Source organism: Plectropomus leopardus, chromosome 2 (assembly GCF_008729295.1).
Source record: "Plectropomus leopardus isolate mb chromosome 2, YSFRI_Pleo_2.0, whole genome shotgun sequence".
Lineage (NCBI taxonomy): Eukaryota > Metazoa > Chordata > Actinopteri > Perciformes > Serranidae > Plectropomus > Plectropomus leopardus.
In genome coordinates this window covers 26,442,567-26,470,061 of record NC_056464.1, presented here as the reverse complement: position 1 = coordinate 26,470,061, position 27,495 = coordinate 26,442,567, and the positions used below count along the sequence as shown (strand labels likewise).

At 39.2% G+C, this 27,495-nt stretch overlaps 1 protein-coding gene across 2 annotated transcripts in view; it reads left to right on the top strand.

The window, feature by feature from the left end:
- Positions 1–12,462: 12,462 nt before the first annotated feature.
- mmel1 (membrane metallo-endopeptidase-like 1) overlaps positions 12,463–27,495 on the top strand; it is a 24,945-nt gene continuing 9,912 nt past the window's right edge. Inside the window, exons 1-11 of one of the 2 annotated variants that reach the window (XM_042506674.1) lie at positions 12,463–12,676; positions 18,363–18,539; positions 20,931–20,975; positions 21,289–21,348; positions 21,462–21,623; positions 21,726–21,806; positions 23,361–23,456; positions 23,997–24,115; positions 24,755–24,820; positions 26,108–26,242; positions 26,519–26,608. In XM_042506674.1, the coding sequence (XP_042362608.1) occupies positions 18,383–18,539; positions 20,931–20,975; positions 21,289–21,348; positions 21,462–21,623; positions 21,726–21,806; positions 23,361–23,456; positions 23,997–24,115; positions 24,755–24,820; positions 26,108–26,242; positions 26,519–26,608 (1,011 nt within the window). In that variant the 5' untranslated portion in view covers positions 12,463–12,676; positions 18,363–18,382. Of the gene's footprint in view, positions 12,677–18,328; positions 18,540–20,930; positions 20,976–21,288; positions 21,349–21,461; positions 21,624–21,725; positions 21,807–23,360; positions 23,457–23,996; positions 24,116–24,754; positions 24,821–26,107; positions 26,243–26,518; positions 26,609–27,495 lie in introns of those variants that run through there. The other variant, XM_042506683.1, reaches the window with a different exon arrangement.

Sequence of the window (27,495 nt, the reverse complement as noted above, 5' to 3'; positions counted from 1 at the left end):
GTGTTCACACACTACCTGGCTCTGAATATGGAAAACAAATACCACTTTTTCTACCCCCTTTTCTATCTTTACCTACATGGAATTGATGCTGTCCCAGTTGTCACCCCTAATTTTGAACCATTTCGACCAAAAATAAATTGGTTTGGCACCTGAAAAGTTGGTTCCCAATTTTTTTTTTTTACATCAAGTGTGGATCATGATGACATCAGTGGGCATGTTGTACTCTACAATTTGGACAGAGAGAATAGAGAAGTCAACTGAGACATAGCCACAAAAAAAGAGCATGCAGTGGTCTCATAAATAGTTGGTCCAGGCTTGTTTTTTTGATAAATACCCGTAATAACAGAACAAAAGCTCACATGTCGTCAATGTGGTCTGCGACTTTGCTGCTTTTCTTTGCTTCAGTTGTGCATTGTGCAACACCCTCTTTTGATTATGCATCTTTAATTACAAAATTACAAAACTGGTGGTAACATGGAGCTGGTTCACGAGATGCCGAGGTTCCAAGAGTCCGATCCTGTTCAAGAACCAGAGCTAATTTGGAGTAAAAGGGATAAATTTGGCTCATGCCGAGCCATGTCATCTTTTGTTATGTACTGACTGTTTCATCTGGTTTTGTAAAGTCCCCTTGGGTGACTTGAAAAGTGCTTATAAACAAAATGTGTTGTTATTATTATTATTATTATTATTATTATTATTATCTTTTTTTCCCAGCCAACCAGCAGTGGGAGGAGTGGGATCAACAAGGATGGTGAAACAGTGTTTCGAAGGAACACTGACATTTAGGGGTGTATTTGTTTGGGTGTTGTGGTCAATTAATCTTCCTTTAGAATCGCTGACTCCATCTTTAAAACAGGGCAAATAGATTTATGTTTTCAAAAGGAGCTGGTGGGCTTTGAACTGAGTGCTACAAACACAGACTAAGTCCATTTTGGTTTTGGTCTTTGGGATTTGTTGACAATAACAAAAATACAGTATATTGATCGTCTTATACTTTCCTGCTCTAAGTCCTGAATTCAAATGAAGTTGTCTAATGCAAATAGCAAAAATAACAGCAAACTATTAAATCAGATGATCAGAATCTGAAAATCTGAATCTGACTAGTAAAATACAGCTGTTAAAGAAATGCTGTGGGAAGGAAAGTTGGCTGGAGTATTTTACACTGAATAGTTAACTCTATGTTTGAACAACGATGTTGTTAAAATGTGGTTATCTTTAGGCACAAAAACAACTTGGTTATGGTCATGGGCAGAAAAAGAGACAATGGACTGCTGGCACAGATATACAAAAGGTCCCACCTTTCCTATCTAGGAGCAAGACTCAGACCCTGTGGTGGCTTTGCTTCATTTGGTGTTAATGTTTGTCTTTGTGGTCTCTTTTAATCCAATTTTATTATTTAATTATTATTATTCTAATTTTTTAAAAATTATTTTCTATGATCAGTCAATAAAAAGAACCTCTGTCATTTATCTTTTGGTCAAATGAATTAAAGCAACTCTTAGAGAACTGAACAAAAACTGCCAAAATAAATCTAACTATTAAGTGAAGCAATGTGGTTTTATTCACACTAAAACTCAAAAACACAAAAGTGTAGCTGGAAAGAACAAGAAAGCCACTTTCAAAGTCTTTCAAAGTTGAGCTTAAACAGCAGCACTACAGCTGCAGGGAGAACAAGGACAAAACAGAAAACCATATTAGGTAGAAAGAAGGTATAAATTTCAGGCCAGGTGGTTCATATTGTAAACTCCTACAAAGACATCCAGGACAAAAAACTGAGCCCAGAAGTAACAAAGAAGAACCAGAAGATTTGTAGTCAACAATGTTTACACCACATACTGTAAAAACTTCAAATATAAGCCTATTGTCACAATGCCCGGTCCCTTTTACTAGCCCAGTGTGGCTACACATTTAAAAAATTGACGCCTTTCTCAATTAGAGGTCAGATTACCACAATATTTATTTTTACAGAAGTTCTTTGGATGGATGGATGAAAGCAGGTTGTTGGCTACCTGCTGGAGCTAACGTTACTTAGCTGCTTAGATTGTGCAACTTCATCAGTCCGTCAAGTCACTTACTTACTCACAGACAGAGTTTTGCATTTATAGAGAAAAAAAAACATATTTAAGATTATGTTACACAATTATATATTTTATATAATTTTAAGGACCTTTTTCCAGGCGTTTCTTTGGGTGTTTTTTTTTTTCTTTTTTAGCTTTCTTTTACAAATATGCATCTCATACAAATCTAAATGTTTAAACTTAGGTCAATATGGATAAGCTACACACATGGTTAGCTTGGTAATATACAGTTCTATCATTTAGTTCATTTTACTGAAGCCATGAGAATAAAAAAAGACAGTAATATCAGCAAAGTAAAACAAAGAAGAGAAAAGAAAGAGTCATGAAAGAGAAAATAAAAGTTTAAATATACACTTTAATTGTATTTTCCATCTTTGCTGCAGAATAGTTTAAAAGCCTGTCCCAAATATAAGCCTGTTTAGTTCAGTGATTTAAGCAAATAATTGCCTGGACTATTAATTTAAGTTTGAAGGTAAACACAATTCAAGCTCATTTATGTCATGATCAGTTGAAGTTAAAACTTGTAGAAAATGATTGATGGATCAACATGTTGATTTTCTCTTCTCTGTATCGCTTTTTGAGGACAATCTGTACTTGCAACAGTGGTGACAGAACGTGTTCAACCTCTGCTGGGTGGCTTGATGACATTAGTTTATTTACATTAAACCTGTCCATCGTGGTGGCACTAATGACAGTGTTGCAGGTGGTGCAGGGTCACAGCCATAATAATATGCCTGATCCCCTGCGGAGCGAATGGTGTGGAACTGCCTGGGCGAGCTGCTGTTCAGTATTCCAGTCACGGCTCGTTTGCATTGAGAGCCGTCCAGGCCAGTCCAGTATGATTAGTTGACCACAGTAGTGTGGAGTTGCACCCCATTATCATTAAACGGTGGCAGTCATGAAGTCATATACTCCTCCCTGTCTCTCTAATTACACCCCCACTGCTGGGCTCCGAGCAATTACTGCCTGCCGCCAGAACGCTTCATCGTTCATTAGGCACAGATCGGACACATCAACAACAAAAACACAAGAAAAAGCAGAATTACTCATATTTCTGCTAAGCAACAAAATATCACCAAAGAAAGGATATTTTTGATGAAACTAAAAGGTGTGTTTTAAAGAAGGGTTCTAAAGGTGATATTTTCATATTTGTCATTTTGTCAAGGAGGGACATGTTTTGTGTCTTTGTGTCCTGCCCTGTGCACTGTCTTGTTCAGTGCCATATATTGCACATTAAGGAGGTTAACTGCAGAGGTGGAGGAAGTACTCAGTTCCTTTACTTGAGTAAAAGTACCAATACAACACTGAAAAAATACTCTGTTGCAAGTAAAAGACTTTCAATCAAAACCTTACTTGAGTAAAAGTATGTGAGTATAATCAGAAAATTGTACTTAAAGTATAAAAAGTGACCTCCAGTTGAATGGGTTAAATATTAGGCTACTAGAACAAACCATAATCATCTATAGACACCCATGAAAATGGAAATTGTTTTATTGCCTAAAAGAAAATGTTCGAAATAATTGGGCTTTTTTTAAACAGCTGAACACCTTGCTTTCAAATCAAGTTTTTTTTCCTGTGACTTTAAATGCAGATCTCTAAATAGCAACAATCAAAGTTAAAGACAAACATCATTGTGTATTTTCATCTGGGAATTTATTACTTTGTCCAAACTCTAATTTGCTTGCTGTCGACAACAACAGTAAACAACTCCTCTGCATGTTGCCGACACATTTGCATGAATGTACATGAAATCACCTGTTCCGACTTTTACACTTAAATCAAACTAGTCAGGAAAGTTCAGACAGATTGGCAGAAAGTTTTGTGTTCATGTACTCATGCAATCCAGAAAAAAACTGAGTGTTTCTGGAAACCTCAGATAAATTGCATTAATGCATTTTTTTTAGCCATGGCACAATGTTTTTATGTCCACTCAGTTTTTATGTGAAACAATGAAATCTCACACACTGGAGGGCTTCAGCATTTCAAATTATTCACGCTGTACTATGTTATCGTAGTCTGATGAAGAGCAAGCACACTCAAAACGACACTATCTTCTTGAATTAAATAATTTGGAATATTAAAACCCTGCAGTGTGCAAGGCATCTTTTTTCTTAATTTGTTATGTTATGCTTGCACACGATTCAGCACCTGTCCTTGTTGGTCTGGATGTGTGTGCAAACTCAACTTTTGTGCAGACAATGAAATCTATCGCCAGTTTCCAGTGCAGGACACAGAGAGAAACTGGAAATTATAAGACAAAGCAGCAAGGTTGTATTTAGGCTGAAATATTGGTTCAATTTACCTCTAGTTAACCAACTGCCAAAAACAGTCAAGATCCTTCTGCATAAATACTGTTTCTTAAGCACACTGAGCCTCACTGTGCATATTGACTTTGAAAAGTATGCCTGTTAAAAGATACTTTCTGTCTTGAGTTGAGCAACTGTCCAGGGAAACCAGAGTTTGTGGTTAAACAAACCACACTGTGTGAGGGCTTTGAAAAGAAAACTTGGTATTGCTACACAGTCCGCTGCTCACAGCTATCTCTGCTTTTTTAATCTGATCTGAAAAGTCTGAAAGTCTGTCTTGACTCCCGTGTTGCAGAGCAGCCATTGTCGCAGAGGGAATATGAGAAGGCAAAGGAAAATAACCCGGAGCCAAGGTACACATCCACCCTGTGCGTGTGTGTGCGTGTGTGTGTGCACTTGTGGTTCTGTCAAAAACATGAGCCATTAGTCCTTTTCAACAGCAACCACGTCTCGCAACAAACTTTTTACATTTTCTAGGAACCTGACATCTCCAAATAAATGCTAGTTAGGTGAGTCTGTGACAAAGCACAACAAGATGAGGTAACATCAGAGCGAGAGAGCGGCCGTGGAGTCTGATGGAGAGGGAGGGGGGTCTGACAGAGGGGGGTGACCAACAGGATTGGTGAGGGAAGTGGTTTTTGCTGATAAAGAAAGGGAAAGGGTCGATTGTCCTCCCCACTCTGGCGATAGAGGTGGATGCCATTAAGATAAGGAGGATTAGACCTGCCACCTCGCTGTCCTCGCTGCTCCAAACTGAAGGACAGGTGGAGAGTAAGAGATGCCATCCTGGGGGGGTTTGTTGTCACCTCTCAGTGATCAAAGCGACTGATTCATGTGGAGTTAATAGGATATTGTTTGGCTCGAGAGCAATCCAAGTAGCAGTTGTGACCATGAGCAACTCTGTCAGGAGCTTGAAAAACAACCAAAAACATTTTATCATTGGTGTATGATGTATACTCCTCCAGACATGTTTTAAAAATACTCTGCCATAATTAAAATCTCTTCTAAAATGATTTTTCCATGTAATTTTTTTTTTTTTTTGCAGGATAATATCAGCACATCATTATCCGCAGATCACAGATTTTAAAAAGAAATATCTACACTGGCCCAAAATGAAAATTCCTGTCGATATGCCAGGTCCTCAGATGATACTTTAATTATGCGACTGATTGAGTCAAAACTGCCTCAGGGAGAATATCATCCAAGCCTCTTGAAGTGGGATTAATCTCTTTTTTTTTTATTGTTACAAATTTGTCATATTTTACATATTAACTAGGTTAATCTTTGAAGCCCCTTGAATCCTGTGTGAATGCGCTGCATGAAACACAGACGTGGGGAGGTTATTTCTAAATTTCTTACATGAGGTTCTCAGGTAATACTAGTCCCATGTGAATAGGGCTTAAGTGTATATCTCCTTTAGCTTGCAGGCTAACTGGCAGTGGATGACACAGCGTTTGTTCGTGAAACATACAACAATATCTGCTACAATGGGGCTTTTTGTAGACAGTGGAAGGAAGCTGCAGGGTCCGGTTTACTGCACACTCTCACGTGTTTGCTGTCAGAACTTAAACTGTGCAAATGCTAACTCTGTTCTCTGTGCTGAGGAGGTTTGCCTGTATTTGCATATTAGACGGCCGGGGAGTGCAGAGACGTCTCCCATGTGAAAACACCTCTTTAGTGACAAACTTTGCACTGATAGAAGTCAGTAAATTCAAGGTCAGACTTCAGGGGACGTAAACATAAGACAAAAACATTTTTGAGGAGGGGGATCTTTAAGTAAAAAAAGCAATACCACACTGAATTAAAATTTCATTACAGGTAAAAGTGCAGCATCCGAAACATTCCTGAAGTCAAAGACTGATCTGATATATCTGCAATGTTTATCTGACTCAAGTTTTTAGTTGTACTGTCCCAAACTTTAGATAAAGTTGTTACTCTTTTCTCATTGTTCGCCCTTTTGTTATTATTTTCAGTCTTAACTAAATAATATCAGGGAAAGCACTATTTGTTCTCGTTAGTGTCTCTAGGATGCTCCAGGTAATATTTACAAATGGAGACTGCACTTTTTTTAAAAAGCTGTGTTTTCCATCTACAGTGAGCTTTTTATACACTTGTAAAAGCACCAAGTTATTTAAAGTTGTAAGAAACAACATATGCATAAAACAAACTTAACATTTTGCCTATAGCACGCCCTGCATAAGTAGATTCTGATCTTTATAAATGTTTTTTATTCCTTGTTACAAAGAATTATGCTCAGCCATATTCAGGTTTGGCCCAAGTGAGAGTAAGAAGTGAAGACGCCAGAGAAAATGCCGGAGTGAGACCAGTAGTAATGCTGTGGTCGCCCATATTTCAACACCGCACATGAAAATGGTGATCTAATGCACGCTGATTTATGAGACAAGGACAGAGACCATGAGGTTTGTTTCGAGTCCAGTGGCTCGGAGTTAGTCAGCAGTGGGACCTCACATCGGGGCTTTTATTTCACTGCTGTGCTTAATGACCCATGTGCCTCTCTGAGGCCGATTAAACACATGCAGTAAATCAACAGAGGAACATATCAGTTAATCACAGCCTTTGTTTCAGGGCCGAGGGACGACAATGAATCTAACAGAACGCCACAGAGCTGACAGAGAGTGTGTAAGCACGACTAACACTGTCGTGTCAGACAGACAGACTGCCTCAGCAGCCACCTGCATGTCAAACAACAATCAATGCCTCTATTTCATCCAGCAACCAACTGACACGTTTCCCAGGAAACCAGGCGGGCAGGTAGGAACCCCAAATCACCACCACGAGAGTAAATGTAGCAAGTTCTGTTTACTTAGAGGTATTTTCACACCAGCCTTGTTTAGCTTGGGGGTATCAAACCCTCGAGCCTTGATGTGGTTCGTTTGGGGAGGTTTGAACACAACAATCATGTGGACCAAAATAACAAGACCGTGTTGAAATGGTGGTCTCGATCCAGTTACAGACAAGCTGGTACCGTTTGGTACACTTCCTTTTACATGATCTGACCTTGGTCTGACCCAACTTGAGGATGCATTGTGCTTTTTTTGGGTTTAACCAGCTCCCGTAGCAGCTGTGCTGTACTTGTGTCCTTCCCCTCTCCATTAACTGGAGATGGCAAATTCAACACCGAAAATCGAACTGTTTCAAAATGTTTTGTCACTTCCAGCTTCGGCACATAGCTCGAGATGGGTTTCGAAACGTCACATGATCGGTACCAAACCCAGACAGATTAAGTCTCCGTTAATGAATGAAACCATTAAAATGGTCTACAGACAGATACAGACAGATACAGATACAGATATGAAAGGGCAGAGCAGGGGGAGGACATGCAGGGAAGTGCCCTCGAACCTGGGCCGCTGCGGTAAAAACACAGCCTTAATGGCAGGCACTCCAACCAATCAGCTACTGAAGCACACCGCACCTTTCATTTTCAAACTGTACTTTTTGCCTTAAGTGATTGCAAACGATGTAAACAACTATGAGCGGGGCTTCGATCCATCAGCTAGTTGTTCCTCCATTGTGAAATTCTGAAATTCAGAAATTCTGCCCAGTTAGAGAGCGGTTTTCTCACACATCACAATCCAATTTGAAAAGACAAACTTTGGGGTAGATGTCATGTTGTCTATCTTTATAAACTATCTGAACATTGTCTAGAGTTTCCTTTTCACACAGTTAGCACACAACAGGACATTGTCTATGTCAGAAGTGCTCTCACCTACTTGAAGTTCTCTGTTTGGGTTAGGCGAGGGCTGGTGTCTGGTGTAGGAGGCGGCCAGATTATAGAATATCATCAACACGCCCACTGGTTCGCTGTAAATTCTCCAGAAACCGAGCTGTTTTACTCACACATGGTTTAGCACCCTCCAAGGACAGGCACGAGGTCATGATGAAAAAACTGGGGTTAATCCATCCAAACCAACCCGTGAGAGCTGAGTTAAAGACAGAAAAATACAATACATTAAATAGAATACAATAAATGAAATGCATGTCTGACTGTCCTGTGTTTATACTTAATGCCCCACACAGCCATACAGCAGCCAGGATATCACACAGTGTAAACTAGCATAGCTACATATTCACAGCATAACCTATAACTCGCCCTTTAGTTACTCACTCGGAAAATGTTGTTTCTGCATTTTAAGATTACATACACAATGGCCCCACATTGGTTGCTTTTTGTATATAAATCTTTGTTTGGGCTGGTTCCTTCTTATCTGTGTTTGCACATGTGTAAAAAACAAAACCAACATAACTTTTCAGATAATTGCTGGAAATATTCTAGACAATTGCATATGTTTATGCATTCAGGTAAATGTTATGCTTGATTATTTTTATTGTGTGATTTTAGCTCTCAAGAGAGAAATTTTATTTTATCTTTTTAAATTTTATTTATCTATCTATCTATCTATCTATCTATATATACACTCATGAAATTAAATGAGAAAAAATCCCAAACAGATGATAACATGGTTAACTTTTGGAAGGATTTGTGACACAATCGTTATATAAGCAAGACTATGGCATTGTTTGTATTTGAAAGAAAAGACGAATGTAAGATAGTATCATCTCGTCACAATAAATATGCTTCTGGCTAGGAAACAGTACAGCTTTAAGCACAGCAATTAAAAACTCAAATATTCTGGGCTGGTTAAGCTCATGCAGACTGCTGGTTTAATCCGACAGCATTTAACACGAGACATAATTAACAGGGAGAGGAGAATGTAAAGCAGTGATTACTACTATTGTCGCGCTGCAAGCTCAAAAATTGTGATTTCAGGCAAAAGCAAAACAGTAGAAACTAAAAACTATATGTTAAATGGCGATGAACTAATCTGGCTGCGAATAAGAACATGTTTTCATATCTGGGTCTGCTGTTGGAACCAAACAAAAGAACCATTTGGTCTATGTTACGCAACACGTAATCTGATATCATTTTTAGTTGTGTTTTTACCAAAAAAAACTGTCATCCACAGCAACTACATCTTTCTCTCCAGTTTCCAAGCACACACATTATATTTTCTGCCACAGGCTTTTAGCAAAGTTGAGCAGCCTTCTCCATCAAATACGTACAGTAGCATTCATCAACAATAGCCTAATTAAAAAGCTTTCAAGCTTGTTTTTCAGATCCACTAATCACCGAGACAGTCCAGTATTTGTTTACGGCCTGCGTGAGAACAAACATACGCTGCCTTACAGCAATAAATCTCCAATAATCGAATTTGAAGTTCCCTACTTAGATGTAATTAGACTTACTCTTGCAAAAAAAAAAAAAAAAAACAGGGATATTTTCTGCATCCAAAGTATATAACTTGCGACATCCAGACTGGGAACTGCAGCAAAGTAAAGATTTGATGTTTGCCAGCAGCCTGTTTGAAGTAATGATCATGACAAAATGAAACAAGCAATACATTAGCCGACAATGCTGCAACACAGAGCAGAGAGCCCCAAACACAGCTGGAAGAAAGCAAAAGGTTGCGACTCCTGGAAATGTGAGAAAAACTCTTACCAGCACAGCACGGCTCTGAGAGGAAAGAGGGAAAGAAATAACACCAGAGCAACCAAACCTTTAAAAGCACTAATGTTCATTTACTTTGAATAAAATTAGAAATAAGTTAGTCAGAACAGATGCTCTCCTGAGAACTAAGATGAAGCAGCTTTCAGGAGGATAAATCTGACTTTTTACTTTAATTTTATGGCTCTTTGCAGCAGTCACATGGGCAGATGGATGAGTCTCTTGTTCGCGGTGCACCTACCACCAATGTCTGCAGGATGACTTCATAGTTCAGAGGGACAGAAAGATGACCTAACACTGTTATGCTTGATTACATGCTATCTCTTGGCCTTTTCCTGTGAGTACAGCTCCGTACTTCCCTGCAGGAATAACACTTAGACCTCGACTGGTCGTTGAAGACAGGGCTCACATATGAAACAAAATACCTTGGAGGAAGTCCAAATCATGATGTTGGAGGAATAACATATGCACTGTATTAAATATCTATACTACTAGAGCTGTGGTGGAGTATTTAGATTTATTTTGGGGCATTCTGATCCAGTATGAGTGCAGATATATCTATTACCTATGCACCTACCTATTACCTGTCTCCCTGCACCAGTTGGCCCCTTTTCTAGTTTGTATTTCATCATTGTATTTGTGTACACCAGCATTTGCTTGAGACCATGTTTTTCAGTGTTGGTGCCATGCTATTGTCCAGACTGTCCAAAATTCTGAAGCCACATAAGACCAAAAGCCCAATTCTTGACAGACTGTTATCCCAAAAACAAACGCCAATTGCTCCTGTTTCTTGCCCTACAGTTAGTTTCAGTTTCCCTGCAGCATTTGAGCCATCAATCCTGGGTGTTTTTACGGGTTCTTCAGGGCGTTTCCAAGCAGCACCTGAGACACAAAACCTAGCTGTTTTATTCTGCTAGTCCAGAGATTTATGTGCCACCAAACATGGCGTTTTTTTACTTTTGTTCCAATGGGACATATTTTGTTTGACCAATAGGGCTTTAGAATAATGGGTGTAACAACAATAGGCAGTAACTGAACAAAGGATCCAAAAACAGAGAAAATTCTGGATGAATTGGAGTAAAAGGGGACAGCGTTTAACTACAGCAAAACGATATCAACGTCACAACCTCCTGCATTTTCGGCAAAGCCTTTCTATATTAAAACACTTCCACATAAGAGTACCATGTCTTGTGCTGCACAAGTTGTTTTGGATTTTGTAAACACATATTATATAAAGTTTTGCTATTTTAAGCATGGTCTCCATTTATTTCAGCTCATCAAAAATGTTTGGTGCTTTTGAAACCTTTGTTCATCGTGGAGTCGTGAGAAAAATAAAGCTTTCTTCACAAATTCAAGGTAACAGTGAATAACTGATACACGAATGATAACTTTGTGGCCAGTTTTCCTTTAAACAGGTAGTTATCCTTTTTTGACAAAATACAACTTGCAAAATTGTAAAATGTATGTTTTTGGCAGATGTTTTCAAGTTATTGTAGGTATAAAATGTAAGAAATTACTAAATAAAAGACTAAAAAAAGAACATTTTCAGTTATTTCAAGAACAGTTTCAACCCTCTACCTGAATATTTCCTCCAATTATAAATAAATTCTAAAAAGTGTAAACAACCTCTCAATGTCTGTGACCCCGATCATCAAATTCAAGCTTCAGATCGTGAAAATCAATTACACAGCACTTCACACAATGACTATATAAGAGGAAACGTCCTCTCTGCTAAATAAAATCTATGAATAAATTATTAACTCAGTTGCAAACCTCGAGTCCCCGCCGCGTTGCACCCCATCAGTCACGTTGTTGTTGTTAAGCGACTGCAAGCCTCTTCAAGTATAAACATCTCTGCGATGTTAATCTACAGTACATTTAAATGACGCTGCATGTGGGCAACAGAAAGGATCTTAAGCATATTAAAAGCATGCTCTGCTTTGGATTTGAACATTTTGTTTACTCTCATTTGTCTTGGGCAGCAGCAGCCACCTGAGCTACTGGGTGTCTACGAGCAGCCAAACACACACTTTCTTTTTATTATCAGCTAATTAGTGTGGTTAATCAGGCTGATAATGAGCCCGGGCACCGTGCCATTTCAATCTGACATCAGGGCCAGGGTTCAGATCCCCACCAAGGAACACCTCAGAGATCTCCCTGAGGACGAGCTGTGAGCGGAGAGAGGGCTGACAAGGGCAACAGTGATGAGTGGTGTTTGTTTTGATGATAACAGGACATAAATCCACATGTTTATGGTCCTGGGGAAAATAAAAAACAGTTAAAAGAGGTTAAGAAACTCTGCGTTACTGGATTATCTGTCTGCAGAGCCCTTTCAGAATGTGTTATCTCTTTGCAAGCTTTCCAGATTTTTCTGCCCTTTCCTCTCAGCAGCTGGGGACACTCCATGGGGAGAAAAAGGAAATTGATGCTCACTGTAACACATCCTCTTGACCCTTCAGATACCTCAACCCCTCATAAAACACATGTCCCCAGCATCTTATCACAATACTTTAATCGAAAACAATTCAGTGCTGTCACCTCCCATCTGTCTCCTCTCTCTCCCTCCCTCCCTCTGTCTCTCCCTCTCCCACTGCTGCCTCACTCATTCCCTGAGCAGCACACTGAACCGGATAACGTCTCCTTCAACCCGCAGCACAGTCTCATTTCTCTACACACCAGCTCTGAGTGGATGCTCAGCAGGGGTGTTTGAGATATTAGCCCGCTGTGGGGGGAAACGGCTCAGGGACTTCTACCATCCACACACTAAGGTAAGCCTCTGGATCTTTTAGATTAGATTCCTGTTTGCTGTCAAGTAGCAAAGTGAAGGTGATTAAAGTTAGACACCTGAAACTGCAGCCTTTAGGAGTCATGCCTCAGCAGTCACGGGACACATTTATAAGACTTTGGACATTTTTTATGCAGCGGTCATTATTCTAGACTTGAAGGTCACTTGTAAAACAAAAAAGAAAACGCTGAACTAAAGAAAGTGTGCAGGCAGTCTGACCTGCGTTAATCCTTGCTTTGTTTGGAGCAGTAAGTTTAGAGAGGAACAGTACCAGCCACTGAGCGTAATCTTAATGTGCTTAAAACGACCTGAAAACAGTACAGATTAGTCTCACTTTCAGAGAAGGGATTTTGTTTGTTTTGACACACTGAACCTCTGACCTCTTAAATTACTCTGTGTCACTGATATGCTTTATTTCATGCATCATATCATATTACTTACTTGTCTTTTTGGTGCTGGACTAATAATCACGTAAGTGTTACCTCTTTTCAGTGCAGGACAAACACTGAAACCTCGAGCTGAACTGAATCACTAACTGGATCAGGAGTTTTTTGCAATGATGCTCCTCTAAGTGTTGACAGAGAGTTAGACCACATTACTTGTGTGCACACATGCATGGACATCAAATACTGAAAAACCTGCGTTCCTGGGAGGTTCTGAGTCCCTTCTCTCCTGGAACAATACAGAGCAGGACTTGAAATTGTCAGAGATGATTGCTTTTGATAAAATCAGTTTGAAATGTTTTGGAAAATTGTACTTCTGGTCAGTGTTTTTTTTTGCTTTTTTTGCTTTATTTTGAACTGTTTTAGAGGATTATATCTATTTATGCATTCTTACTAAGGCATCAGTTGTCTTAGTGTGCTAATGTTGTTTGTTGTTATTGTTGTTGAGCATAAAGCTGGAGGAGGTTGTTTAGAGCTGCAGCTGGAGGAAGAGAAGCAGATTTTCTCCGTCACTGCGGCTTCTCATTCTGTTGCCAGTTGTCTGTCTTAGTTGATAAAAATGCAAATACACTGACAGTTACCTCGCACTCACAGAGCAGCGAGCAGCACTGAGTTGTTTTGGGATTTTTTTCTCTTCTTTTTTTTTGGGCCTGGGTTATATTTGTCAGGCTACACAGAGGCTGTCTGAACCATCTGGTTGGTGGATCTCTGCAGGACAAACTGCAAATTCAGGGTGAGAAAAGGGACCATTCCTGTCAATATTTTTTGAATAAAAAGCTACAGCCACAAATTCAAAAGTTGTGTATATATATATACACAACTTTTGTATATATATATATATATATAATATATATATAATATATACCCTTTTTATGGCATGTTTCAAAACAAGGGTACAAAATGTCTGGTAAAATCACAAAAGTGACAGCACAGTAGATTCAAATCCTCATCCTCAGGTTTAAAAAGGCAGTAAAGGACACAGGAAAAAATATTTCAATATGATTTTTGTGTTCTACATTTGCTGTCTCAACAAAACCAAACACAATGTTAAAGATACACTATGCAGGGCTTTCCAAAAAAAGGAATGAACAGACTCATACAGTTATACAATTCTATTTAGCCAGTGATCAGAAAACAAGCACTTTTCACTGAAGTTATGAGAAGATCATGTTGATCACATTGTGGTTCACGTCATTGTGGATATTTTCTGTTTTCTGTTTAAAACCAAAACCATGATGTTCCCCTCATTTTCACTAAATCCTGCAATACCTAAACATAACCACAATACAAGTTATTAATGATTTAGTCACTAAAAGCAGATATTATATTGCAATATCTGACACTCAGGCAAAATAACACACAAAAAAACATTGTCAATGAACATTTTACAGACAGGTTCAGTATCAATATTTTTGGAACTTTTACCTAAAATATGTGTCTAGAAATATGTTTCAAATGCTTAAAACTCTTCACTAACATAATTTTGCATTAAGCAAGGGTTAATCTGACTAGAAAAAAACATTTCAGCAGCACTAGAAGGGACAGTTCACCCCCAAAATCAAAAATACCTGTTTTTCATCTCATCTGTTTTTCAGTCTAGATTGTTTTGGTGTGGGTTGCAGAGTGTTGGAGATATCGACTGTACAGATGTTGGTCTTCTCTCCAATATATCAGAACTAGAAGACACTCAGCTTGTGGTGCTCAAAATGCCAAAAAATTAATTTGGAAAAACTCAACAGCGATGTCTCTCTGCAGAAATCATCACCTGGTTACTCAAGATAATCCACAGACCTTGTTCTGAGCGGTTTACTGTTGGAATTATACTGAACTACACCTGCCAACCGTATCACTGCACAGGAGGAAGTATGAATCTACTGCCAGCTCACCTAACACCACTGAGCCAATTAAAGCTCAGCCGAGGAGCCTCTCGGCCATGAGTAGATGCATGTTTCCTCCTGTGCCGTGATACGGTTAAGGGGTGTAGTTCAAGAAAATACTTCCAACATGAAACTGCTCACAACAAGGTCTGTGTATTATCTTGAGTAACCGGGTCATTCTGGAAAGAGAGATTATTGTTGAGTTTTTCGAATTTATTTTTTTTGGCGCTTTGAGTGCCATCTAGTTCCAGTATTGGAGAGAAGGCAGACATCTCTACATCAATTTCTCCAACACCAAAAAAAAAAAAAATCTGGCGTGATACAGGGAAAAGGAAAAATATGTGTTTTTGATTTGGGGTTAAACTGTCCCTTTATAATTGTTTAACTTTTTAGTCTGGTTTTGTCATTTTTGCTGAACTGACATGGAAAGAAGCCCTGGACTTAGTGTGGATTTTGTAGTTGTTTGATTACAAATGCATGTTACAAAGCTAAAATGCTGACTACTTTCTGAGTCCAGTGTCCCCGTATCCTGAAACCAGTGAGAAATGAAACAGAACTGCAGCACAGCTGAACTGAGGACATTTAAAAGATGTAAATAACTCCTCCTATTGAACAACAAATCTCATATTGACACAGCAGACTGCACATTATTGCTTAGCTCTCCATAAAGTGAGGCCTGAGCGTAACAGGATTTTGCCTCAGAAACAGCTTCTGTGCAGTCTGATGCTGAGGATGTCAGTGAAGCTCTAACAAGCCCCTGCCTGCTCTTCATCACTGTAGTGCCAGATATGTGTCCATGAGTATTCATCAGGAAGGGCTAATGGGGCACAGCACTGTGAACCTCTGATTTACAGCCCGTCCCTTGTCAGGCCTAATGATAGGGCAATGGGGCTGGTTAAGGAGAAACAGGTGCTGCAGAGTGAATAGATGCAAAGCAACGCTGCTGAAAGCCACGGGTGATTGTCGTTTTGTCCCCTGCACAAATGCTCATTTGCAATATTGTGTTCACACATACATAATTATTGTGCATAGAAATGAGCTCTCTTGAAGTAGGCTTATGGCTACAGCGATGGTGTGAGAGTGTTTGTGGGGCAAATATTTCAAACAACAATAGTCAGTGAAAGTAAGTTTACCGGTTAATTTACTGTTCCCTAAATTGTTTCCAGAATAAATGTCACATTCAATCTACACAATGACTCTCTGCGCTATATTAACAACAGATGGAGCTCAGTGATTAGGTGAGAAATAATGTCCTAAATTAACTCATACACTGAACAAAATGTATTGACTGTGGTCAGGTTATTAAAAGAGGTGCGCTGAGCCATGGAGAACTTATTAAAGTATACTGATCGCTTTAAAAACTAAGGCATTATGGGGCCTTAGGACTGGGCCATATGGAGAAAAATAAATATTAGTGTAACTATGGAAACTCAGTGTAGACTTTGATATCTGTTTTAGATACAGCATGTAAAACATGTCATGTGCACTAATGTTTCAGCACAGCTTTACTGTGTTGAAACCAGAGTGATTTAACACATATGATGTTAACTAAATATACAAAGACAGCTACCAAACTTCCGTTACAAAATGAATAAAATCAAATAAATTACAGGTCTCCTTGTCATTAGCAAAAATGTTTTTCTATCAGTGATATAATGTACTGTCTAGCTCAAGATCAGCATTTATGTTCATTTCCAACCCAAAATGTGTTCCTATGGTGATGTGTTCAGAGGTTCAAAAGCCTTTGTGGCTTATGGCCCTTTAAAGTAAAGGAACAGGGTTTCCATGGTCATGGAAAACCTGGAAAAGTCATGGATTTAGTAAAAATTGTTGACATTTTTTAAGGATTTTTTTTGTGCACAATTACATTACTAGAGTAGTCTTTTGTGGATAACCTTTCACGTAATGTAACGTAACAGCAAATGTATTTTCTGTAGCTGTAGACGTAAGGCAGCTCTAGTATGCGTCAAAGTTTTGTTTACATCAAATACATTTCATCATTTTCTTCCTGCAGTACATCCCTCCCTTCATATATGCCAGCTATCTGAACTATGTGTGAGGAGTTTGAATCTGATACGTTTCAAAAACATTTAAGTGACACAAAAAAAAGTATTATGGATCATACAGAAGCCACTACTCAAGGTACTAAAGATAATCCGCAGACATAGTGAGCAGTTTTATGTAGGAACTATTTTCTTTCTACTAAACTACAGCTGCCAACTGTATCACCGTGCAGAAGGAAGCAAGCATCTTAATAGATAAACTATATCATCCACCTCAGTAGAAATTTGTCGTAGGCCTCTCTCAAACACAGCAAATACATAATACAGAATTGAATGCATGAATGTACAAATATACTAGATAAAACAGCATGAATAGGCAGGTAGGAGCAATAAGTTATCTAAATAATCAAAGAGAGTACATCTTATAATATAACACCATTTAACTGAGGCAGTCATACTGTGTTTTTTACCTGACGGGCGTTGGGAATAAAAGATTTCTTACACATGTTACGGCTGGTTCTTGGGACACTTAATCGATCGTCAGACAGGAGTAGCTGAAACTGAGAAGAGAAGTACAGGGTCAGCAGTCATGTCGCGCCCCCTAAACAAAAAAATTAAATCTAAACTCACCTAGCACCACCAAGCTAGCTAACATTTCAGCTCAGCCGAGGACGCCTTTCATGTTTACATCTTGTGTTGTCACGGGCCTCACAACAATGTTTGTGGATTTTCTTGAGTAAGAGAGTCATGATTTCTGGAGAAATACATTGCTGTTGAGTTGAGTGCAATCTAGATCCATTATACTGGAGAGACGGCAGACGTCTCTACAGCTGATATCTCCAACACTGCACGACTCACACCAAAACAGTCTTCTCTGATAAATAGCATGACAGGTAAGAGGGAATATAAGTGCTTTTGATTTTGGGATGAACTGTCCCTTTAAATAATGGTAAATCTATAAATTAGGCAAAATGTAGTTGCATTCACAGGCCAATTTTGTGGATTCAACAGTCTCAAAAACATCACTGTCATTTAAAGGCTATAAGAAATGAACCCTGCATGGGCTGAAAGGATTCACATTACTTCATAAAAGAACATGCAGAGTGACAAACTGTTTTTGCGCAACGAGACCAGAACAGTTTCACAACTCCTGTCAGTGAAGTTGTTGTAGGTGTTCAGCAGTTGAAGCTCACTCACTGCAGGTCAGCTGGCACAGTTTACTGATGGATCACTGCACAGCCCACACACACACACACACACACACATACACATACACATACACATACACACGCACTGGTAGCTCTCTGCCTGGACCATCCCACACTCAAACGGTGTCTTTCCCACAGAGCCGGCAGTCAGGAGGAATATGGGCAAATCCGAAAGCCAAATGGATATCATGGAGAAATCAAGTAAACCTGGGAAGCGTCGTTGGACTGTTGCAGAAATTGGTCTGTCCGTGCTGCTGCTGTTGGTCAGCTGTGCCTTGGCTGGGCTGGTAGTCCTCTACACATCGGTTGTGAAAGGTAACGGCTCACTGTGGAAAGATCGAGATATTACAGATGGCAGCAGTAATGACAAAAAGTCTCCCTGCTCTGTTTTTGTGTGACTGCAATCTGGCATGGACACAGGAAATGATCCTGACCCTGTGTATTCTTTATGCAATATTGATGCACATAAATCATCTGTTAACCTTTTCTGTGATTTTTAAATGTTAATGATACTCACAGGAACAAGCAAAATAAGGGTTTGCCTTCTAATATACACAATATATACAACACACACAGGTCTAACCTTTACTGCAAGTAGGGAACTGCAACTCTAGACTCTTGTTTTGAAAGATTGGATGATCTTTTGCGGACTTAAAAACAAAAACTCAACTCTGCATAAGACTTGTGCTGTCTCTTGTTAAAATGTTATAGGTCCAGTGTGTAGGATTTTGGAGGATATATAGGCACAAGTGGAATATAATATAATAAGTACTTTCCTTTCAGTATAATCACCTAAAAACAAGAATTGTTGTGTTTTTGTTTCTGTAGAATGAGCCGTTTATATTATATATTATATATTATTGACAGGGAGCAGGCAAGCCCCCAGGAACATTGACACAGTAGTCAAGAGTGGAAGTACACCGTCAGGGACCGTGATGTGATGCCATGGGGTCTCAAAAGACTTTTCCTTAAGGACCTGAGCCTATTTTCCACCGCACAAAAACCCGCTAACATCCACTAACATTTAGCTTTTCAATGCAATGGGAGAGTGCAAAATCGGCATTCACACCTGGATCAATTGATTCTGCAGTAGTTACGGGTATTTATTACCTCCGGCTCCAGTCGGTATTGATGGAAACACAACATCTGGATGAATGTGCCCATTTTAGCCCCTTTAATGGCGAAATGCATTGACGTGCCATCACTTATTAGCGTCCGTCTCCTCCCAAAGCATCGATCCAAATTACTCTGGACCGAGTTTGAAAGAAAGACTGAATGAGTAAGAATATATAAAAAGAAGCAACCACTGTTTTCACAGACCTCAGTCCTGTGTATGGTCATCTACCGTGTACAAAGCTCTGCTCTACTGGCCACTACAAAGCAGTCTATAGCTTATTTTTAGCAAGTTTAAATGTGTTTAATGAACTTGTGTGCATGTGCTAATTCTGGGGGAAAAGGGGTACTATATTGTGAAAGAGATGTTTTTAAATCAATTGATACATTTTTTGAGCATCAAACCCTGCAAAATGCTCATTTCACTCTCAGGATTTCATGAACTCATTTCGTCAACATTTAGAAGCACGATGAATAATTTTATCCCCATTCAAGTTAGTCGACCGCTAAACTGGAAGTTAGCCACTCAGCCGCCCTTGGCCACCAGAAGTGCAGGGGATCCAAGTAATTTGGGGAATTGAGCTTTTTAACATCATGCTTGATGGAGCACCTTTTATCGAGAATGAATGGGGCCACATCTCGAATGCTGTATCCAGGACTCGTAATACATCTATGGGAGTGGGTCCTCGTTCACAGAGTCTGCCATGTTGCAGCGCCATGTTTTCAAAATAGTCCACAATGGACAAACCAAAGTCTGGCTGCAGATAGGACTATTTAGGTTTTTTTTGTGTGTCAGCCACCACAGATAGCAGCCCCTCCACAACAAAAGAGTTCGAGTAAATATATATATCTATATTTTTTTAAATAATGTGAAACTGCTTTATTTTTTTACCCATTAAATGACCTGGTCCATTTGTTTGGGAAGAAAAGACCTCTGCAGATAATTCAGCTCCCCATAAAAACATTATGAACATCAAAAAGGAGTTCTGAGCGAGAGAAGTTGAATCTGGTTGCAATCTGAAATCCTCAACATAAAGTCCATTAAATCCCCCCGAAATCTTTCACACTGGACCATTAACCCTTTGAAACCTGGATCAACATCAGTTTTCTTGTGCTGCGTTCTGACTCCTATCACAAGCATTCCAAACTTTGAAATGTGAGTAAATCGTGCTGATTTCGTTCAAAAACATTGGCAAAAAGGCAATTAACAACTTGGCATGAAATGTTTGGCAAATCTCAAAAAACAGTGAAAGGTGACAAGAAAATAAAGGGAGAGAGACAGAGAGAGAAAATCATCAAAAAGCTAGAGAATAAAAAATCAAGAAAGCTAATTTTAGAATTATATATATATATTATATAATTCTATATTTAAAATTAGGTAACAAAAATATTATCTTTTATGTTTATCATTTTTATTTGGCACTTTTTACGGGTAATTTCCTGTTTTATGTTGCGTTTTTTTTCTTTTTTTGATAACTTGAGTTAATTTTCATGTAAGTTTGTACGGATTTTTTGCAGTGTTGCAATTTATGATTAAGTTGTCCTGACTGTATTTAATGTTGTATAAAAATCTGTTTCTTTCAATCATTTCAGAACAATCTAACAAGACAAGTGTTTCGAGGAGCTCAACAAGTGAAGGTGAGCGTCGGTCGCTTTAAGCCTGAGATTAGGGAGCAGAGAGTGATAAGTGGTTTTGGTGTGTCATATTGGAGCCTGCACCTCTGATAGTCACTGTAATGCTGTAATTCCCTTAACTGCCAGATCAGCAGTGCCACACAAAAGTGAGAGAGTCATTGCTGACACAGACATTACCCACCACACACACACACACACACTCACATCATAGATCTAGACTTTTTAGGAATGAGCTTTTTTTACACAACGTTATTCTCCTCGTCTCAGTGGGGGTGCAGATTGTCAGTCTTAAATGCTCTCTCTCTCATTTTTCCAGGCCAGCTGTTTCGCTCTAGCCTCAACAATGTTTGCACAACTGCGGACTGTGTTACTGCAGGTGAGAGACAGTGTTTTTTTTCTTCTCGCTCTCCTGCTGTTTCATTGCAAAAAGCTGTTTTCTAACCACATGTCGTCTCTCTTTTCCCCTCTTGTCTCTGTGATGCCTCAAAGCTGCTCGGCTCTTGCAGAACATGGATACGTCCGTGAAGCCTTGTGATAATTTCTACCAGTATGCCTGCGGGGGTTGGCTAGAGAGACATGTCATTCCGGAGACAAGCTCCCGCCACAGTGTCTTTGACATTCTGAGGGACAAGCTGGAGATTGTCCTCAAAGGTCAGCTGAGTTAAAGCTTTAGTGGTCAGTGGGCTGCAGCATTTGGAGCCACGCGGGGCTTCATTCAGAGATGAAATGTCTGCGTGTGTTTTGTTGTTGCAGGTGTTCTTGAGATGCAGAATGAACAGGACAGAAATGCCATCAAGAAGGCCAAAGTTCTTTACAACTCCTGCATGAATGAGAGTAAGGCTTTCTTTACGCTCTCTGAAAAAATTGGTGTAATGCTTCTAAAAGGAGGCAAGAAAATGAACTGTTTCTGGAGCTGTTTTTTGTATCAGAGTATCTTCCTCAGCCAGGGTTTCAGCAGGGTTCACACAGTTAAATTTAAGACTTTTTAAGCTTTTTAAGGCCACGTAGAATGCAATACACTACCTGTATGAAGATCACAAGATAAAGCTTAGACTTCTTTTTTATTATCCCACATTTTTTAGGTACTTAAAAGTATAGCTGTTTCTTACAATCAATTCTCTCTTTAGAGAATATGTTCATTACATTTATACAACACCAAAAAAAACACAGCTCAGACATGACATGACCAAATGAGTAGCTAAAAATAATAAAATAAAAATCAAAAATAGAGGGTAATATACCCATCCCTATCAACCCTAACCATCCTCTGTCACATAGAGGCAGCATCAAATAAATAAATTGGATATATAGATTAATTGCAAGGTTACAGCAAGACTGATTTTAAGCAATCAGAGAGAGAGACTGGCTTAGAGTAACAATCATCTCTAATTATTTAATTTATACAGTCTGGACATGGATGAGTGGCATAAAAGTGGATGGGTGGATTACACAATTAAATCCTTAATTCATTTAATGTTGGTTCTGTTAGAGACAAGAACTAACTGCCTTCACGACGCAAGAGAAATATTTCAGACTAAACTGAATTTTAATACCTTCCAGGGTTCAACATTAGCTTAAGTTTTTATTGTTATTTGATAACCGCTAATAAAAAAAACAATGTGTACAGGGGCAAGTAAAAGCTGACTTTGGGCAAGTAGGTTTCTGACCCACTTGCTTGACTGGGCAAGTGAGAAAAAAAATAATCCTTTAAGGACTTCTCATTCATGTTTGCTTAAAAGTGTAGATTGAAAGTGTTTTCTTGTGGTGAGATTGCTTTTGTCAAGTGTTTCCAAGGAAAAAAAGAAAAACCCTTTCAATCTGAATAAGGCGTGCTGTCTCACAGAATGAACAGTAGAGCAACCAACCAGAATAAATGTTGGCATTGTACGTTTCTGCACACCACCGATTTGTAACTTCTGTATGTTATCATGTAGCAGATATGTTCAAACTTTTTAATTTATTTACGTTTCAGCAACATGTGGTTATGCCGAGGCACAAAACCACTCGGTTATGGTGAGGAAAAGACTGTGTTTTGGCTTAAAATACCTGGTTTTGTTGCCACAATCATGGCTGGAAATGCCACAATGTCTCGCTAAGAAACAACCAATTTTGTTGCTCGTTGGTCTCGAACAATGGTCTGCAGCTTGGCTGTCATCTCGCCTGGGCTTCACACCATCCACCATTCTCTCCACCCCCTGATGACAAGGGCAGCTCATGTACATACAATAAGATCTATGTCACTTTAGAAACGTGATTTGATATGTATAAAAAGTACAAATTTAACGTGTCAATGTTTTGCAGAAACGTACAATGCAAACATTTTCTTCTGGCCAAGCAGAGAGACTGCAGTGTTGTTATGATTTATAAGTTGTTGTGCTTTACCTGAAGGCCTCATTGAGCAGCGTGACTCGCAGCCCCTCCTGAAGCTCATTGAGAGCATCGGCGACTGGCCTGTGGCGTCAGATGACTGGAACACCACTACAGGTAGAAGAAAACACACTCTGATTAATGCCTACAGCTCGTTCTGTATGAAAATGCAAATATGCACGTGCAATACATCCACACAAACAAGCACTCATGTTCCTACTCAAATCCATGTGCTCACGCAGAGCTCGTGTAGCTATATTTGCACTCAGTGAATTGCTGAGTTTGAGCTTTGTTGGCGGGATCAAGAGGCCGGCCGAGCCTCTTCAGCTGAGCAGTCATGTGTGGAGTTTGGGAGCGTGATGAGTGGGAAGAGGAGCAGGTCCTCACTCAGGACTGTGAAGGATGCTTTAAATAGTCTACGCTGCTCTTCCCCGAGCTCCTGGCTCTTGCCACTTTAATTAAATGTAATCATGGACGGTGGCTCAAACAGAATTAACCACACATAGCTGCATCTGCACAGATTTACACGCAGAGAGCGGTTAAATGTGCAGCAGGGGAAGAGAGGGGGCTGCCTTTTGTATCCTGCTACACTGAATAGTTCATCACAGATAACTGTGTTTAAATTAAGTGTTTTGTTTTTTCCTCCTGTAATTGCAGAGGAAGCATGGAGCCTCGAGGACACACTGGCAAAGCTTACGGCTCGTTTCCACAAGAAGGTTCTGCTGGACATGTACGTGTGGACGGACGATCGGGACTCTCGGCGCCATATCATTTATGTAAGATCACAAATAATGGATCACTACTATAACGTCATTACGCAGTCATTATGTTTTATGAGTCCGTCTCCTAATACTGTCCAACGTCCCTACCCTGTCTGTGGCACTCAGCACAAACTCATTTATTTATACTGAAGATCATAATCTTAAAAAGTGGGTACACATGTATAGTTTCATTTTATAAAAGGCTAAATAAGTTCCAACTAATAGCTGTGGTAATAGTTTTCGCAAACATTACTCAAAGAGGAGTTATTAGAGTATTTGTTGGGAACTATTTTCAGCAGCGGATTTCTATGCATTTGGTGTGCTTGGGGGTTTTTAGTACTGTGTTTGTGAGATTGAGTCAATATAAACTGCAGTGTCCGTGTTAGTTATGAAGAAAATGTCACACCGTGGTTAACCAACATGTAAACAGTATAGTTTTTCAACAACAGTAGATGTCTGTTGCACAAAGGAATATTATCAGGTTTTCGCTACATGGAGAGAGCTCATTAGTAGAATCAATTCAAAGTTGGTTTCGGTCTTTTCACAGGATTTATTGACAATTAAAAGACATAGAAATGTAATGAGCCATATCATTTAATTATACTGTCAAAAACACACGAAAATAATTGATAGCTATTCTTATATTTTGGTTAGATTGACCAGCCGGGACTTGGTATGCCATCAAGGGACTATTACTTCAACGATGGAAACTACAAAAAGGTGAGGCCTTAAAGTATCAGTTCACCCAAATCACACAAAGTCAAATTTTCCAAATTAAAGGAATACTTCATCCCCAAAATGACAATTTGTATATTAATTACTAACCCCATGTTACATTCAGTTCATGAAGAAAACACTTATTGCATGCCTCCAGAGCGAAGAAATCATCCTGAAACACAGAAAATTCTAGATGAACTAATGTCATAGGGGACCACAATATAAAAACTAGGGACGGGCATGAGTACTCATTTGGACGTCAGTATTCATTCAACGCACAGAGCACGTGCTGCTGCCCCTCCCACATGTGAACATAAATTTATGGTTTTTTTTCGTTATTTTACTATTTCTGTAAATACTATATAGAAATGGTCAAATCTAATTTTATGTTAGAACTGTGTGTAACACATCAGCGCCTCCTGACCGGCTGTTGCTTTCTTTTATTCTCTTTCTCTCTGTTAATCATAAGACTACTGCTGAAGTGCGGTAGTGTGACCTCCAGCCGTTATAAAGTGTCGGCTTGAGTTTGTCGGGCCAACGGCCTGGTGTCGAATGTTAGCTGCTGCCACTGTCTGAGCTCGTGCTAACCGCACAGAAGTTGAACTAACCACGGGGAGAGTGGCTCGCAAGAAGGTCCCTAAGTGCTGCATCGAAGTAACATTAGCAGTTGTGACAGAAAGATGGCCTGGAGTACTCAAGTACACTTCTGCAGACAGTCTTACCCATAAGTAGCCCATAAATGAGTAGCATCACACACACTTGCCCAGGTGTGCTATTTATGTGTGGAAGTCTTTTAAATAGTAATATTTTAGTGAAAATGGATGTGTTTAGGAAGTACTGAGCGTCTCCATTTTTGGATTCTTCGCTAACTGTGGATACATTTGAGAAAAAGTTTTCTTCAAGAATTCAAGGTAACACCGGGCGAGTAATTTATATATAAACGGTCATTTTGGGGATTTAAGTCTCATGGTATGCACTCATGAAGATAACCAGGTTTTATCCGTCAAAGTTTTGAGATATCTTTCTCACCGATTAAGATACTTGAAAAACTGAAAAACAATGTCGCAGTTACAGCTGCATTGAAACTACTTTCTACTGAATAAAATGTCCACAGTTATTTATCTCTGGATTATCCTGAGTAACCAGAAGATTTTCAGAAAATAAACTCATTAGAGTTTTCAGTACCATTTTCCATTTGTTTGAGCAGTAAAAATGTCATTCACCTCCGTTGTTCTGACACAACCTTTATTTTGTTCTGGAAATATTTAGCAACTTGTGTTTGCACCACAGGTTCGAGAGGCCTACCTGCATTTCATGGTTTCTATTGCCAAGATAACCCGCGAGGACAGAAACTTGACTCAGGATGACGACCGTGTGTGGGAGGAAATGATGCAAGTGCTGGACCTGGAGACAGACATCGCCAATGTGAGTGCCAACCACAACAGGAAATGGAATTGTGGGACGGGGGCTAAGGAAAATGAATAATGACAAGATAAAAAATGAGAAGCTCGACTCTGCTTCCAGTAAATAAAAGAAACAGGCTACATTAAGTGTGGATATAGGAGATCAGCCAAGCTTTTAACCAGGCTTGTTTTTGTTCGTGTCTGTCAAGAGCATGACGAATGAGACTTTGCTGATGAAAGGAGAGCAAAATGTGAAAACATATATAACTGAACATCCTCTCTTCCTGTTACGGGACAGGCCACATCACCGGCAGAGGAGCGCCAAGATGTCACCGTTCTCTATAATAAGATGACACTCGGAGAGCTACAGAGCACATTCAGCTTTAATGTACGTGTGAATTCATTTATTTCCTGTGTGTTACATAAAGCACAATCAGGTCACATGTTCACGTAACCTAACTACTGTATCTTTGACAGTCCACAGTGGAGCAAGTGTATGCAGATGTTTCAACTCAAATATGGAGGCCCAGTTCTGCGTATCAAAAAATCTATAAGGCTATCCACCCATCCAAATTTATTTATAAAGCACATTTAAAAACAACAATTGACCAAAGAGCTGTGCAATCCACAAATAAAACAACTACAAAAACAACACAGACCAATACTACCAATAACAAAAAGAGTATATGTAGGTCTTTATTATGACGGATTTTCTTTAAATAATGAAAAACTTTCTAAAAATAATGATTTAGTATCTCAAAATAATGACTTAGTATCTCAAAATAATGAAAACCAATACAAAGTCATTTAGAGATCTCTTCTCGTTATTTTGCAACAGGCCAACTGAGTCATTTTGACTGTGAGCACACACAGACTATTAGAAATACCACGGTATATTGTAAGTGTTAGTGTCCTGATATAGAAAATAATGGACTCTGCAGAATGTGAAGCAGAGTATGATTTGCCTCAGCCCTGTCCATTTCTTTGTACATAATGACACCTTGTGTATTATTGTTCACTTCTTACAGATGGTAATTTAAGGAGCCACCTAAAGGTCTGCTGTTCCTGGAAGCTGAATGTGCAAACACGTGTTGTTGCTGAAACAAGCACTAAATGTTGATGATATCCTGTTCATTTATTTAATGTTTATCTGCACTGGGACAATATGTCGCATAAACCAATGTATACAGCATTAATGCTAATTTGCAATGCAATTATATATTTGTGATCGGCAACATGTCAGACTCTGAGACTATTTTTGTTCCTGGTGTTGTT